Raw genomic sequence first — 17,528 nt, 5'->3', positions numbered from 1 at the left:
ATAAACCAACTCTTGCGGCAGGGGATTTTTTAATTCCGGCGAATGTGAAAAATACGCATGGGGCTGCAGTTTAAACAGTACTCTAGGAGTGCTCTGCTCTATCTCCCAGTCTTTGGTGTTTAGTCAGACAACAGCGTTAACTGGTCATTATAGGAAGGTTTTCTCCTTAAAATGTTCCATATTTCAAAGTAATGTAATCATCAATTTTTGATGTACAATGTAAAGAGGAAGGCGGAAAGACAAAGGGTGATTTGAAACTTTAAACGTATCCAAAGGCACCTAGCTATTTCCAGATTTGGTAGTATATAAAAGCAGAGCATGACTTAACCTGTTAGATAACATGGATTTATTGAGAAAGTATTAAAGCTGTATTGATCTAATTTCATTTAAATATCCTCTGAACTCTACGCTGGCCCAACGCTGCAGTTATATTTTTGCCAACAAGAATAACAAGAGCGATTTACCTATTGTAGTGTGTATGTGTGTACATTTGAAATGGCTAAGATTTCATTCTGAGTTCTAAAATGGTACTCTAACAACCGCATGCTCTTAAAACAAATTTGATTTCTTAAAAGACAGGTGGCCAGAAAGAAAATAGGACGCAGATAGAAATTATTTCAAAATGGGGATGAAGAACTAAACGGAAACATGACTACCTAGTAGGTGACTCACACTTTTGTAAATACACAGTCACACACATTCACATATACACCTTTAAATATATATACTGTTACACACGTGTATAAAATACATGTCTTCAAACACAGAAGTGTGTATATCTATCTATCTATAAATATTTGAAATTGGGTAACAAAATTTCAGGTAAACTATTAACCATGTTTGGTCAAACCAGAAATGTGAAACACAGGAAAATAATTTATCTTAATTGTGTTAACCATGAAAATCTTACTTTGCCTCAACTACTTGAATCCATGTGATAATGAAGGAAAAGGACAAAAATTCAAACAGCTGACACAATGATCAGCAGCAACTGACAGCATCTCATTTGATATTTGATATCAAGCACTAGATCAATATTTGTGAGATCAATGCAATTTTAATGGTTTTCTTTCGAAACTGTATGAAAGCCAAATTGTGACTCTGTGCTAGCGTTATTTTTAGAGCTGGTTATTCCAGGGGATGATATTAAGTAATTTACTGACGCAAAGGAACAGGGGGAAAAAAAAGCAACTAACCCCCCCCCCAAAAAAAAACCCAAAAAGAAAAAAACAAAAACAAAACCACCACAACAAACCATCAATATTTCTTCAGTTGGTAAATCCTGATTATCTAAGTACCTAGAGAAGGTGTGAACATTTATTGGAAAAAAGCCATTTATTTAATTATGGTTTAAAAAAAAACAAAGAAGAAAGTAAGCCAGATGAACTAGATCAGAAATACTTTTTTCAAACACAATAAGATTAGGTGGTAGTTGAGCAAAAAGAAATGAAAATGATAAAAAGAAAACACCTAGGATTTTCACCTAAAGAGTTCATCCCTTCATCTGTGGAATTCAGTGTGAAATTAGAGGTTTTTCTGTGTCCCAGGCAGAGTAGAAAACTGACAGCCCTATCTGAAACTCATACACAGCAAGGTTCCTACAAAAGTCAAATAGAGGGGAAAAAAAGGTAATTAGGTATATAGTATAGTCTTTTATTTTCCTTTGAAGAGTTTATACCTTAAAAAATGAAATGCAAATTAATCTAACTCAGAGGCATGTAGGTCCTCAACCTATCTTTAAACAGTAATCTAGGAGGGTTCTATGCTTTATTTTTCAGACTTTCCTGCTTAGCAGTAACTCATTTGCCTACCAGCTCCTTTTGTTTGGTAAAAATGCTAAACTTTCTGTATTTGTTTTTACAGATTCAATTTTGAGGAATGTTCACCTAGAGGACTCCAAGATCTTCAGCCCCAACAGCAGTTTCTGGGGAGGTAGATGATGGGGGTGGTGCAGAGGGAGCAGAAGTAGGTGAACGTTTCAGTAAGGCAGGGAGAAGGTGAGATGTGGTGATTGTGGATAGTGTTCCTGATAAGATGTTTACGTTTTCAGGCTAAAGGAGAAACAAAATGTCTTTCATTTGTAACTCAACTCTGATTAAAAACTTGGAAGAAGTTAGTTTTTCAGTTGAAATGATAGGAACATTTTAGGAAATTTCTGATGCCTGACCTAAAGATCTCATCCTTGTTCAAGATAAATAATAAAATACTTCAAAACGATGCAATTCTGAATTTTTCCCCTCTTTTTTCCTTAATGTTTTTGATGGCAGTGAATTGCCTAATAATAAAACTGTTAATATATTATTACAAACAGATCACTTCCTATAAAAGGCAATGCCTTATATGCTTTTAAGTGAAATTCATACCTAAGTCCTTTTGCAGTAGAATTAGAGTACCTAGTATATTTCTAAAGTGCCTAGGTAAAGACATATTTTCCAGGATTTTAATAACTCCATAACAAAGTCATTCTCTCCATGTGTCTCTATGCTCTATTGTATTTCATGTCTGGCAGATTGCCTATAAAATAGACACCAACAGTTTAAATCAATTTTTCTTTAATGGAATAAAGCCAACCTTACACACAAATACACATTACATACAGACAGAATTTACAGATGCAAATGAAGTTGGGGCATTTAAAAATATTTATTACAATGCCTTAAAGCATTTGAACATGAAAATTTATTTAGAAGAAAATATGTTTACAAACAATCCCAACATATACTGAGTACCTACTATGTAACAGGCACTGCAAAGACAAACACATACTGTATGTATTGTTTGTTTCTGGTGGGAAGGGTATATATACCCCATGGATGGGTATGGATGTTCACATGTGTGTATGTGCACACACACACATATATGCATACATACATATTTTTCTATTAGGTCTTTTATTAAAAAAAAAAAAACAACCCTGAGTTACCTCAAAGAAGGAAATCCACTTTACAGTCAATTGTAGTTAATTCAGACTTCATTTTGACCAATCATAATTTGACCAATAATTTTTTTCCTCATAGCATGGACAGTACTTAGAATTTAAAAGTTTAGTGTTCCAAAAATGCTGCTCTTCTTAAGCCACTTTGAAGTAATGCTAGTGAGTCTAAGATCCAGATCTACATGTTAATCTCTAGTTTTGCCTTCAAACAGAATTCAGTTACAAAGAACTTGGAAAGATTTTGAATCTATTCAGAAGAGGAAAACTCTTTAATTTTCTGAGGAGTAAAAACTCCCCAAGAAACTTCATATAGCTTCTTAGATTTTGCTTAGCATACGTGATAAAACATTGATTGTTGCAGTTTGGTGACCCATGAAATTTGGGGGTTAGTTTTCTCTTCAGACCAGAGCATATAATTATGCAAATAAAGAGCTGTCACTGATCTAGTGAAATACTCACAAACACATGCACTCTGAAATTGGACAGAAAAGTGAAAATGGTTGGTGATGTGATGGTGCCATGGTTTGTTTTCCTGCCAAGTTTCTATCCAAGTTCATTATTCAAATTGTAAACTTTAAAAAGAGACATATCATTCTTGGGGTGTTGGTTGTCTTTTCATTTCAGATTCTTTGTATTGGTACTGCAAGCTGGTTACAAAGTACAGTTCAACATTATTTTACCTATGACAGTCTCCCATATTACCCTATGTAATAGCCAAGGAAGAAAAGCTGAATGCTCTAGAAAGAAAGATGAAGGGCCTCTCTAGATTTTTCTAGAAACATGTTTCATGTATGTTTCAAACAGAACTCAACCCAACAATACAAAGAATATAGTGAAACGTTTTCCACAAATCTCAAGGCAAAGGGCTGGGAAAAGTTGCCTGGAAGGCCTCATGGGTTAAGTCAAATTTCCATTTTCCAGTTTTTCCATTAAAGGGGAAAATACTGGGCACTGCACGATATCCACTTAATGGTCAAACTTTCAGGATGATTTTCTCCTACCTAGCAATTCAAGCCCACTATATAATATTTGGTCACTTTAACCTTTATGGTTCATTTACAATTACCACTCCCTAAAACCTTTGTGCTAAGCATTAACAAGAGTTCTTAAATATGACCATGCTCTCTGGCATCGAGGTCTCCCAATTCCAAAGTTATCACTGCACAGGCTGTTGCATAATTTTAGATGTCATGGAGAGTCCCACTGATGAAATCTGAGAAGGCTCATGTCAGACCACTGACTGCTAAAGACATCACTACATGAAAGATCAGTGGTGTGAAACTTTAAAAACATTGATCCAAATGAATCAATTAAATCAACATTCATCCCTCCTAAGTGTGAGGTTTAAAACTATCATTGTTGCTTTTTTTTTTTTTTTTAACTCTACATAGATTTCAAGATAAACGTTGGAATGCTTTGATGGCTACTTCTATTCTCGAATCTCCGTTAATCGACTTTGTGCTATTTCCCTCTTTTCAACATCTTCCACTTGGTGTACATTCTTTACTTTTAGTACAGTGCATGACAGTTGCAATGCTTTAAATCTAAAACCGCCTAACAAAGCTGACGCTTTAGGTAGGGTAGCTTTAAACTCTGTGAAGTGTTGATTAAAAACCCTTTCCCAGACTCAAACTGATCTTTTTGGAGATTAATAGAATATTAGATAAAAGGAAGACGAACAATTCAAGAGACTCCCACTCAGTCACTCTATACAAGGAAGGAAGGAAAGTATTCAATTTTTGAAAGGGAGTACCTCCTGGAGTCTTTTATTTTATATTATTACAGCCCCTAATAAGTAATCATAAAATAACCACCATTATTATCGGTTTTTTTGCCACCCATATTTCAAAGATGAGAATGTCTCACATTTATTTAAAGACATTTTTTCCCTATAATGGCATGGGGAAAGTTTTTGAGAAATTTTTAGACTTTCTGTAATAGTAATCTTTCTTAAGTGAACCAGGATTATAGAAACCTGTCAGTTTACAGTTATAAAACTATGATTGTAACCGGAGACACATGTGTTTGGATTGGGACTCCAGGTAACCCAGAGAAATGTGTAAAATTTTTTTAAATTAGCCCTGATAATACAGTTAACATATTTTGTCACTCACACTTTCTCAAAGGAGTTACAGGTTTTAAAGAAGGGAAGGCTGTAAAATATGTGTAAACAGGATATTTTCAGATTAGACATAATACATCAAGGACCTATATAGGGACTTGGGAGCAATTTAATGTCACTAGACTGTTTTTGGAAAACATTTGTTTACAGTATATTAAAGTATATTTTATAAAATGATAGCTTAACAATGGCTTCAGATTTCCTTGTAGCTCAGGAGATATTTTAGATATTAAAAACAAACATCTTAAAAACTGTTAGCTTTGTGAAAGGTCCAAGCCAAATAGTGAGTGATCAAGTTAAGTTAGGATATTACCTTACAGCAACAGTAATAGTAATAAAAGCAGCGATGCAGTTTAAAATATTGATGAATGCTGTCCCACCATTCTTTTTATGTTTCTGCTTTTATTAACCTCTATACATGAATAGATGAACTTCTGAGCAAGAATACGCTGAGGCTTGTTGGGAAAATTGTTTTTATTTTAAAATGGTAAACAGAAATGTATAATATATATGAAACTCCTGTGCTTTCTTTTTTTTTTTTTTTTTTTGTATAAACAATAATGCAATCCAGGTCGAAGCACAAGGCAGAAACTTGAGAAAAGAACAATTATTATTACAAATAGATTCCCCCACCCCCTTCAAATATCCATGAAAACTTTTACCGGCTACGTGGTCAGATACCTTTATAAAGTTCTAAAGCCAGTATCTGGCTTCGAAGTTTTAATAGGACTATTTTGAATCTCAGATTTATCAACAACTCCTTGCTTCCCATTCCATTTGCTCTAAGAACCGAGTACATAATTTTTAAAAAAGCCTACATCCTAACTTTCAACCTCTACTCTGCTAAAAACCTGTCTAAAGAAACCAAAATGGGAAGCTCAGAGCAGAAATACTGTTAACACTTGTCGCCTCCAAGCAGGCGTGTTACTACCAACTGACTGTTGTTACTCCAGGAAAATTGAGGTGGATTATATTACTACATTTATACCAACAGACACATAATCAACAGGTTAAAAAAATCTTCCATTACAAAGAATCTTATCACTCATCAGTCGGAGGTCTCGGCTGGTGTGCCTAGCTCTCTCCGGGTTGCTACAGCACAGATCCAAAAGGAGAAATTACATTTGCACAACTTAAGTTTGCAAATAGATCTGCATAGACAGTTAAACAAGGCTAACAACCCAGTAGTTTTAAAGTATTAAAGGCAATTAAACAGTGATTCACTCTAGTTGCAAGTAAAAGTTTTCAGAAAGAGAAGTGAGAAAACTGAAGAGAAGGAACAGGAGTGATTTAGTTTATAAGCTGAGCATATTTACTTTGCTCTAATTCAGGTGCATAAGCTTCATAAATTTAGCAATGTACAAGTGTTGATTTTTAAAAAAGCAATAAGACTAGCTCTCCTGTGAATACTTTCATACAGTGAAAACACCACACAGTTTATAACACTTTGAATAATTATTCAATCCACGTCACTTCTCATATCCTCTCAAAGGAAGGTACCATTATTGTACACAGTTCACCATTACTTCTAAAACAGAAAAGATTGCAGACCAACACGGTGGATGGACACTGTTGAGGTGATACATTTTAAGTTATCCAGGAGTTGGATAAAATGACGTTTTGATGTTTTCTCCTACAATGTTTCTGCTAAAATAATATCAAAAGATATGCATATATGACCACTGAAAGAAGATCATTTTGATTTGCCATCATTAAAAGTATAAGAACGAATTAATGCATACCAAACAGATATTTTCAGTTTTAAAACTTGCTGAAATCGGTTCATAATATAAAAACATTTTATCCATGAGGTGGTTATTTTAAGTTCTTTTTTCTGAGAAGTCAGACAGTTCTAAGTCGTTTTGGGTACATTTTGTCATGTCCTTAAATAAGGCAGGCATATTGTTGCATACGCTTTAAAAAAGGATGAAAGATATTAAATTCAGACCCTCATCTGCTAGAAACAGAATCTTCACTAAGTAATTAAATTCAAGTAATTAAAAATTGATGTTAAGATTTAATATTTGAATGTAAAAGTCAGCAATATCTTAACTCATTTTACCTCCTATATTTCACAGTGTTGGCCAGATATTAGCTGGATTACAGTAATTGTTGAAACTGTAGGGCAAAACCCTGCAGAGGAAGTGGACTACTAAAAATTATGTCATTGGATTGAGAGGAAAAAATCTTTCACACTAGGTCTTTCCCCTTCTGTTGGAGCAGAAAACTAAAAAAAAATAATCTTAGCCCCACTCAGCCTCTCTGAAGGAAAAGGCGAAAGAGGACAAGATTCATTCACCTGATGACCATAAAATACTAAACCTAAAAGGATCGAACTCCATGAATCAGAATAGATCATTCTAGTTAGGATTATCCACAACAGCAAACTTTGTCCACATTAAGATTTAAAAAGCAAAACAAGTGTGCGATCTAAATTACAATGCCACTCAATACACATTACACATTTAAAAAGTAAAGTCAATTCTAATGATAAAGTTAGGGATTCCACTGAAAATGGGACCTTTCACACTTAAAAGATTTGCTCATCATTTATGTTTCGGTTTAAACAACGTCTTCTGAAATTAGAGACTGGTGTAAAAATCTCCTATTCAACTGGCAAGGATCTTTCAGCGGTAACGTGTAATCGGTACTTCATAGATTCTTATGCAAAGTTTTTCTTCTGGTCTCGAAATGAAAATAGATTGTTAGAGAACAATTTGCACTCCCAAGACTACACAGTACATCACTGCATTCACGTTTTGAATTTAAATTTGGCTTTTCTGAGGGGATGAGGTGGGGGAAACTTGCTTAAAAAAAAAAAAAAAAAAAAAAAAAAGAGGCTCAAGAGGCCCTTAGGAGAGACCTACTTAAAATGGAAGTTTGAAATCTAGAATAAAAGTTTGCTTCTGCTCGGCGGAAAAAAAAAAAAAAAAAAAAAAAGGACATGATTGAGGGGGGCCGGGGGCCAGGGCAAGCAGCGGCTGCGCTGCAGCGGGCGGTAGGACCGCGCAGACGCCGCTCGCCCCGCAGTGCCGGGCGGGCTCCGTCAGGGCAATTAGAAGCGCGCCGGCCGCGCCGGGCAGGGCGCTGTCAGCCTTAATCTGCGCGCTGACGGGCAGCGCGTAGCCCGAGCTCAGCCCGCAGGAAGCGCGACCAGTGAACCCATATTGCTTTGACAGTTGCACTCATCTAGAAATAATGCAAAACGCTATTTAGATGTATATATCACGACCCTGTGCTCTAGGAAGAAAACAATCTAATGAGGGGCTGGGAGTCTGCTCGCCGACAACAAGCAGTTAGGAGACGTGTGGATGCATGCTCGAGTGTGGTGCCTTTGCTTCCCCTCCCCCGTCTCGCTCGTTCTCCTCTTACAGCTCTTCGTGCTTTATTCTGTGGGAGCGCCGCGTCAGAGCCGGCTTGAGGGAACTGGTCTTTGCCTCAGAGGCTTCGGTAAAGAATTTGAAAATAGACGGGAAGCTCTTCCAGGAAGTTAGCTCGTGACGGTCGGTGCCTGCAAAAAACACAGATTCGGTTACGAGGCGGCCTCGCTCGGTAACAAGGCACAGGCCGCCCGGCTGCCGTTCCCGGAGCCCGAGCCCCGCCCTCGGAGCCCGCGTCCCCCGCGTCTGGCCCGAGCTCCAGCGCCCGCTCCCCAGCCGGAGCGCGTCTCCAGGCCCGGACGCGGCCTCTCCAGGCCACACCTGTACGCGAGGGTTCTCTTTGCCCCCAGGGCTCGGGACTGTCCACGTCTGCTTCCTCCGCTGCTCTGCAGCTGGCGCCCGGGGCGGCCCTCGGAGACCTCCGCAGCCTCCGGCCCGAGGCCCCGTCCCGCCCCCGACGCGAGGACGCGGCTGGGCCACCCCCCGCGGGTTGCCCGAGGCGCGGCCGGGCGGCCCCGGGGCCTCAGCCCCTCCGGGCCAATCGAGGCGCTCGGAGGGAAGGGCCACTCCCTCTCCCGCCTCGAAACCACCCACTTCCCCAGGCTGCGCGCGCGCGCGGGCGCGCGCGGGGATTGGTTTCTCCTGCGCGCGGGACCCGGTTTCTTCGCCCACCCCGGAGCACCCACGTTTCTCTGCTACCCAAGAGAATAAAATAAATCGGAATTTTCTTGCCTCTCTTGGAAGCTGTGCCGTTAGACATAATTTGTCTCAGGGAGGTCACTGCGACCAAATTACATGGGATGCTTCATGAAGGTTCAGATTAAAAGGAGACTATCCCTAGAAGTGCCCTGGGAGGCTACATTTTTACAGACTTTAGGGGACAGTTTTAGAAAAGCTAAAAAAAAAGTGTTTCAAAAGCAGTGACTACAAAAAGAGCATCTAGGCCTTCTATTTTGTCGGGAGGAATTCGACTTAGAAAATACAAGTTAAGTTTGTCACTTTACTGGGTTATTTTACTACAGCTTTTTTTGTGGCTTCAATTTGATACTAATGTGTTTTTCAAATCAAACCTACCTTCAGTTTAACACAGGCAAAAACTAACATGATGTAGACATAAGAACAAATGAGGATATAAATCTGTTTCGACTCCTTGTGATAACGTTTCATTTCACCAGCCTCTTCATAACAACCATTTGTTTAATTACAAAAATAAAAATAATAACAGCAAAGACTCCTAGCATAGAAATGAGTGAACAGCTTTGAAACAGTTGAAATCTCTTCCTAGATCACTCAATTATGCAGAGAGACACTGCCTGGAAGTCTTGGGATTCAGGGCCTCTGTCTGATACTTTAACATTGTTAATGATAATTCTTTAGTCTGTAATAGTAGGTCATTGCTATGGTTACTCTACAATGGTGCAACACTTTGCTTTCCCCTTCAGCTATTCGCTGAGACCTGGTAACCACATTTGTTGCCTAGCAACAGTTTTGTGACAGTATCACAATCTGGGAGTTACAACAATAAGGATGCTATGGCTGCAGTCGACCAGAGAGCAGAAAGCTACAGTCTGTGCATGGGACTTAGATACGGGAACTGGCCCTACTAGAGAACCCCTGTCTTTAGAGGTGCCCTCACAAGGATGGTCTCTATCCTCTTATCCTCTGCAATTTGGCTTTATGAACTGGCACTGGGAACTTAGATCCACTATTTAAGTCATATCCTTGAAAAATATCCTCCAACACTACTGTATTCAGATAAAAAAAATGAGGTCATTTCTTGTTTGCTTACGCATTTTTGGCAAAATTCAGTGTTACTCAATGGGAGAGAGAAATGAGTATAGGTTATTTTGGCATAACCTAAAGTGCCTGACTTGAATTTGACAAGTCTTAATAGAATTCTTGGGGGGAAAATGTATGTGTATATATATGTATGTATGTGTGTATATGTATGTAAATATGCCTGCCTGCATCAAAGATATATAAACTTTCAAGTTCCTTAAAACATACATAACATCCAGATATTTATCATTGTAATTCTCACTGATTTATTCTTATGACAATCTTAAAGAATTCTTTTGAATTTGGAAGGCATTTATATTCTCTAAACCCAAGTAGTAAGTCATTCTAGATATGCTCAGACATACCTACTTGAAGTAATATTTTGTGGGTCTATCGAGAGAGGGCCTAGTTTCTGGATAGGTTCATGCAATACCTGTTCCTATTTCTACAGTGCTTGCGGATCTAGTTTCACTTCAATAATAACTCATTGCACTTACAATGATAAAATACTTTAAAATCAATTGTATTCCTGTCTTTTGAAGATGCACACTACATGGCAACACCCATTTCCAAACACAATAAGAAAGAAAGAAAGAAAAAAAAAAGAGGTGTTAATTGTCTTCTTTTCCTTCTCATTTCCCATGCTTCCAGCCTCATTTGGCATTTCCTCCATAGTGATCACACTTACACTTAGTAGTGTTACCAAGGCTATGATCAATTTGTGAGCTTTCTCAGGGAATTCTTCTCATAATTCCTCCCACCCCATGAAAACCAATTCAATCTATGAATCTAGAGGGACCTAAGGAGTCAATGGTCTGAAGCAATTTAACTCCTTTATTTTTTCTTTCCTGGTGACAATCTTTCTGAAGGATGAACAAATTTCCCTGGTGATAAAATGACTACAAAGGCTTTTTAGTTTTAGCTTATGATGACTATCTGCTTGACTAGTCCTGGGCTGAAAAGACCAAAAATCCCTGAGTTAACTGAGTACCTGCACTGGCTCTCAACATTCACCCTTGCAATTTAAGAGTATAAATTATGAGAGTATGTGCTCTGTCAGTGGAAGGGAAATTGCTAGGAGTGAAGGTAATAAGAGAAGTGGGGTAGAAACTGAATTACAGACAATGGAGTGGGGGAGGGAGAATTCTCCCTAAAATAAGGAGTAGTAACATGAATATTTTATATAAAAATGGCTTTCTTTTCAAAAATTATCAAAGGAGGTTTTTAATAATTTTTTTAAAATAACATTTGCAAGTTAGTAATTGCATATCCATCTGGGGCTGCATATACACATTTCACGAACATGTTTGGAGACCATTTTCGAAAGGTCGGAGCCAAAGTTCAATGAAAATATTTATAAATTAATATGAATATCTACCCATAGAATGCTTAGAAAACGGAAACTTTTGAGAGCAGCTTTCTAGTAGCTAAAAAATACACTACTTTAGGCAAACTACATGAGGACAGAAACACTGGGCCATTACATTATCTATTCATAAAAGGATATAAAAGTGGAAATTTTAGGCCAATCAAAAAAGGAGCCACTTATTGATAAGCTGCAGTGATGTGTGGGTAATATGGAAAATTATTCCATTTTGCAGTGACAACATTATGTATAACCATGGTCTCATCTCTATCACAACTTTACCCTAATCAAAACCTCATCTTTTTAGGGACTATGTATGAACTACTTTCCATTTTTCAGACCCCCTTTACATAATCTAGAGGGGTTCCCACAATGTAGAGAATAAAGGGTTTCCATGTTAAATGCCTGCCACGTTCTCAGGGAGTGATTTTTGTATGTTTTTGGATTGGCAGGCTTGTTCTTTCTGGATAATTCACCTTTGGGGAAAATTCAGTTTTCTAATCCATAGAATCAATTCAGTATCAAAATAAAAAGTACTGGTTCCCAGTGCTTCATGACAAAAATGGGCCTTTGTTCAGTCTCAATAAGTGATTCTTAGTGGCCATGGCAATGGTCTCTGGGGCATTTTGGAAATGTGTAGGGGTATTTTTGGTGGTCAAGATGATTGGAAAGAACTATTGGCGTTTAGCAGAAGAAGGCCAGAGATGGTGGAAATCCTACAATTTGCAGGGCAGTAGAGCACGATGAAGGATTGTTTTGTATCCCACATGGTTTTCAAATGTTCCGCCAGCTATTCATGTAGTTAAAAACCCTGTTTATAATTATATGGGCTCAGAATTTAGATGTGTTTAACAAATAATCTCAAAGTACTTTTGGCATCATTTTAACATATACAGAATTTTCCAGGAATCCAACTACCATGTAAATTGAAGGGATTTTATACTTTATGTTGTTCAGAATATTAATAACCAAGAGTGGTTTATACAATTACCAAGAGTGGTTTACCATATGAGAAAAATCTCATCCCTGATGGCATCACTGCCCATGAAAGTTGAGCTGTCAATAAACACACCTGCATCAGCCTGCATTTGTAGCTGTTGAATCCATGGTGATTTTATGTACAGGACTAAGTATCTGACTACTATATTATGCCTTCTTATGTATATTTTCTAGGGCACTTTAAATATTGATGTGGATATTATTTTTATTATGAGTTACTTTTCTTTTATTCCTTCTATATGTTAACTAAAGCATTATAATAATTTAGCAATCTTAGAAGTAGGTGGATCGTGTTATCTTTAGAATTCATATCAAGACAGTAAAAGCACTGCATAAGATTTGTTTTAATAGGAGGTATTTAAATGATCAAGTGTCAGCTTAAATAAAAATGAACAGTTAATTCTTTTTTTTTATTATATTAGAGAATAATTTTCCCTATAATCTGAGCCCTACTCTAGCTATTTCTTTTATCCTATACAGAGTAGAAAATGCCTGTTATTTCTCTTAATGTGTCTTCCATAAATACTGTTTGTCAATGATCTTATTCACTGGTAAAGAACCAAAAGGCAGGGGGCAGGGGATCACCGATAAAATACTAGACTGATTATTTATCCTTTACTTATCACTTGTTTTAAAAAATAAACTGTAGCAAATTTCAAAGTGGTAATGATAGCACAAATGGTCAAAAGGATTAGAAACTTTAAGTATGAAATACGAGACTGTAAATCATATGAGAAAGATCAAATTGCTAAAATGTGTCATTTGTTTTCCCCAAAGACTATGTATTTTAAAAAGGTATCTTGTAATGGAACTGAGAAAGAGGAAGGCTACATTTATATAATAGCATTTAGAAATTAAACAAAAAAAATGGTTGGAAATAGCACTGAGAGTGGAATGCTCAAAGAATAGGGTAAGAGAGAAGAAAACATTGCTGTTTCTTCTGTCTTGTCTATTCCCTTTACTTCTTCCTGTGATGACTTCAATCCAAGTGTTTCTTACAAGTCTGCCTTGTCCACACTCCTCTTCACTTGATCTTGGTGCTTATATTTTTTGGGCAAAAACCATGCCAAAATATGCTAGTGAGTTAGCAGCCAAAATCCTGATGTTTACTTTGGCAGATGTAGACTAGTCTGAAGCTGTACCTCATTTCATGCAGTAGATGTCTTAAAAACTTATATGTAAATATAATTTCTGTAAATAGAATTTCTTTAGAGGAAGAAGTGGGTTATTTACCTCCTCAACAAATCTTTTAATAAAGTGAAGAAATGTCTGGGAAAGCAAATAATCACTCTTCAAGTGATATTACACACACACACACACACACAGAGATGCATGCGTGTGCAGACACACATAACACACACATCAAATTTGTGAGCCAGAGATGAGGTTTACTAGTATAATGATGGACAGTCTAAGTTCTCACCAAAGAGATAATTTAGAAGAATTTCTTGGTCAGCTACTCACTATTCTAATTATTGCTAGTCACCTTATTTTACATGGCCCTAGACCAAAAGGTCATGGAATAACTTCAACAATCTATGCATTATTTACATTTTCTGGTCTGGTTTAGAATAGGGAATATAACTGTTGACAGAGTGACTTCTGAATACAAAATATAATTTTTATGTCTTTGTTTTAGGGTGAGGGAAACTAGCACGTGCCCCTACCCTCCTACCTTCTCACTGATATTCTCCAATCACCCTTCCCACTACAAAAATATACTTTATTTTTAAAGCAAAAGGTAATGAATAAATTTTGTTTCCTATAATAAAGGGGGAAAAACCTAGAAAGATATGAAACATTAATATTAACAGGATAACGTGTCTATGATACTTTCAAAATGACAAGGTTTGATTTTAAAAATTGATCTTTAACAAGAAAAAAGAAATATGGCAATTAGGAAGTAATGAGGACCCTGTCAATATAGCTATGTTGATAATAACAGGTAAGGGAATTCTTGAGCAAATCTAATTTATAAAAATCAAGAGGTCTGTAATATGCATTATTGAGTCCCACTGGGATTAACTAATGAACTTATGAGCTTACCAGCAGTTATTTTTAGACAGTTATAAAGAATTAGAGAAATACTAGAGCACTGAAAAATAATGTGCCTTCTAAAAAGAAATAAAATATAACTACTAAAATTCATTTTAAAATGAATTCTAGAGCTTCTAAGGAGAACATCATTAAAAAAAAAAAAAAAAAAAAAAAGTACAACTTACCAATATTTGAACAGAGAAGGGCTCCTAACAGAGACTCTCCAAGTTAGAAGGCACAAGTGTGAGACTCAGTCACTGTGGGGGGTGGTAAGTGGAGTGGGGTGGGCTATTCACTGGGACTGTGTACCAGAAATGCCAAGAGCAGCTTAGTAGACATGCTGCATTGCCTTGTTAAATTACTTGTGTAAGAAATAGGCAAATCTCTTTCCATTGCATGAAAAATGCAATGCTGGTTAAGGCTGAAATTGTTGAGACCCGAAGGCCGGTTGTCAAGCTTGACCAGAAATAAGAGACAGGCAGAAACAAAGATGTAAACTCAGGGGTAGAAATCTTTGGGTAATTTGAATCTTTTGGCATCCTGTCCTTTCCTCCAGCTTCTTTTCTACATCTCTCATCTACAGAAGGGGGGTTGGGGGTGGGTATGCAGGGCATAAGGCATCTTAAGACCCAGGGAGACAACTCTGGGAAGTAAACTTATTCTTAGGCAGAGTAGACAGCCTATAGTAGGTGTGGGTCTCTGACATTGAACCTGGAAGACCTCTCTAATCGACCTCCTAATCAATGAAAAATGGATGCATTTTTATTGCTTCCATTGCCTATCAAATTCCAACAACTGGTTTAGAAGTGCTTTCTTCGGTTTTAATTCTTGTGTCACATACTACTCCTAATGTTGCCACAAGGCCTGGCCTCCAGGGATACTGTTTCCCTTTAAAATTTGAGCCAAGATGGGCAAATGCTCCCTTTTTCCAGTTTCCCTTTGTCATTTTCCGCAGTAACTTTACCAAAGGATAGCAAGAGGACAGAGCCCTGAATAAGGGAATTTAAAGAACTAAAAAATAGTTATTTCCGTAAATCTAGGTTCCTAATCCTATTCCCAACACAATCATCAGGAAGAGCTTTACTAGGCTCCATTCTAAAATAGTGTTGCCTGAGAAGACTGGTACAACGTGACAGGTATCTATCTTGTCAGGCTTCTCTTTCTCCTGGCTTCTCTGTTACTAGAGATAGGTATCCATAACTTAGGGATGCTAGTTTGACTCTGTGTATTAAGAGAAGGAGAGGAGCTGGGGAGAGAGGAGGAAGGGAGGGAGAGAGAGATGAACTGCAACATACTATCCTTATTTCAAAACCAAATCAAACGCAAACATTTACTAGTTCAAATATCCAGATCTTTTGTGATCTTCCTTTCTCCACTGTAGACTCTACTCTAAATGGTATGTTTTGTGGGCAGATAGTTTTTCCAGAGGTTCTATGATTAATTTATACATTCATACATGCATTTATTGTATGCCAGGCACTATTGCTTGGGGCTGAGGGTGCATTGGTGAGCAAGATATATACAGGCTCCACTCTTGTTGCATACGTGCTAGAGTGGATGACACGCAATAAACAAGGAAACCAGTGAACATGCTAATTTTGAACATGTTAACTTCAGACAGTTAGAAAACTTCAGACTGTGAAGAAAACAGCACCGGGATGTGAAGACAACGAGGGAGGAAGATGTGGCAGGACAAAGAGAGATGGTCATCAATTTAGACTCGGTGAAGACTTCTGACCTGAGACCTGAATGGCAAGAAGGAGCCAGATGAATGTCTGGGGGCAGAATGCAGCAGGCAGAGTTGTGGAGGAACTCAAGGGCTCTCTGAGGAGAAAAGAACTTGTCACAATTGAGGAATGGAAATGCTGGAGCACTGTGGGTGAGGAGGAAGCAGCAGAAGATGACTTGGAGGTGGGCAGCCTCCAAGCTATATGAGGTATGGAAGGCCGTAATGAAAGGTTTGGATTTTATACCAAGTGCAGTGAAAGAGCTGTTGGCAGAGTTGTGAGCAGAGGAGAAATAAAATCTGACTTGTATTTAAAAAACAATACAGGATGGTATCTGGTGAATGGTGAGTGGATTATGGGAAGTTAGAATGAAGGATTTAACCCTTCCTGATTGTATTTATGGACTCCACCCATGTCTAGAGCATTCTCTGGGGCTCACTATTCTATACACTTCAGAGTATAAAATCTGTTTACTGCTAGTTCACATAAATACATTAATGATACAGTAAAAGTAATATGCAGTAAGAGTTGAGAGACTAATAAAATAATATTTCCAAGTAGTGAATAAAAAATGGAGTTGAACTAGGCAAAGCATTTTCCTAACAATTTACTTTTGTGAGTTACGCTGATACTTCTGATTTCTCAGTCCTGGAAGCACTGCAGTGTGTAATGGCAAGGTACTGGGATGGGGAATATGCTGTCACAGCATTCCATTTCTGCAAGCAGTCCAGAGGAAACTGTTGGGCTTACTCTCCAGGCGGGTTTTTCCACTGAGTTCTTCATTTCTATGAATGGACACAACATTCTCTTAACTACTCCAACTGAATGCCTCTCAGCCATCTTTGATTTTTCTCCTCCCTTGTTTGTGGCCTCCTGAACCAGTCAGTTACCAAATCTTGAAAATTACACCTAGGCAAAAAGTTTTTGCAATCTCTTTCTCCCTTTCTAATCCCTCTGTTATCATTCTAGATTTAATAACCTATCATTTAGAATCCAGCAACTTCCTCCTAACTCATTTCATTGCTTGCAGCCTCTCCTCCTTTACCTTGTACCCCTCTTACTACCAGATGAAAAATTCTAAAGTATCATTTGCGTCATATGCTTCTTTCTCTGTTCAAAAATACCTGTGAGAAATAAGCCCACCTACCCAGAGGCTTTAATCAATGTTCTTGCAAGAGCAGGT

The 17,528-nt window shown here is 37.7% G+C and overlaps 1 protein-coding gene across 7 annotated transcripts in view; it reads right to left on the bottom strand.

Moving 5' to 3' along the window:
- Nucleotides 1-5,513: 5,513 nt before the first annotated feature.
- ARB2A (ARB2 cotranscriptional regulator A) overlaps nt 5,514-17,528 on the bottom strand; it is a 423,507-nt gene continuing 411,492 nt past the window's right edge. For all 7 annotated transcript variants that reach the window (XM_060637731.2, XM_060637730.2, XM_060637737.2 and 4 more), the window contains one exon: nt 5,514-8,568. In XM_060637731.2, coding sequence (XP_060493714.1) covers nt 8,496-8,568 — 73 coding nt within the window. In that variant the 3' untranslated portion in view covers nt 5,514-8,495. The remainder of the gene's footprint in view (nt 8,569-17,528) is intronic.

This window comes from Panthera onca, chromosome A1 (genome assembly GCF_046562875.1).
Source record: "Panthera onca isolate mPanOnc1 chromosome A1, mPanOnc1 haplotype 2, whole genome shotgun sequence".
In the NCBI taxonomy this organism is placed as follows: domain Eukaryota; kingdom Metazoa; phylum Chordata; class Mammalia; order Carnivora; family Felidae; genus Panthera; species Panthera onca.
Note: the sequence above shows the minus strand (reverse complement) of the source record. Positions and strands in the feature narration are given on the sequence as shown.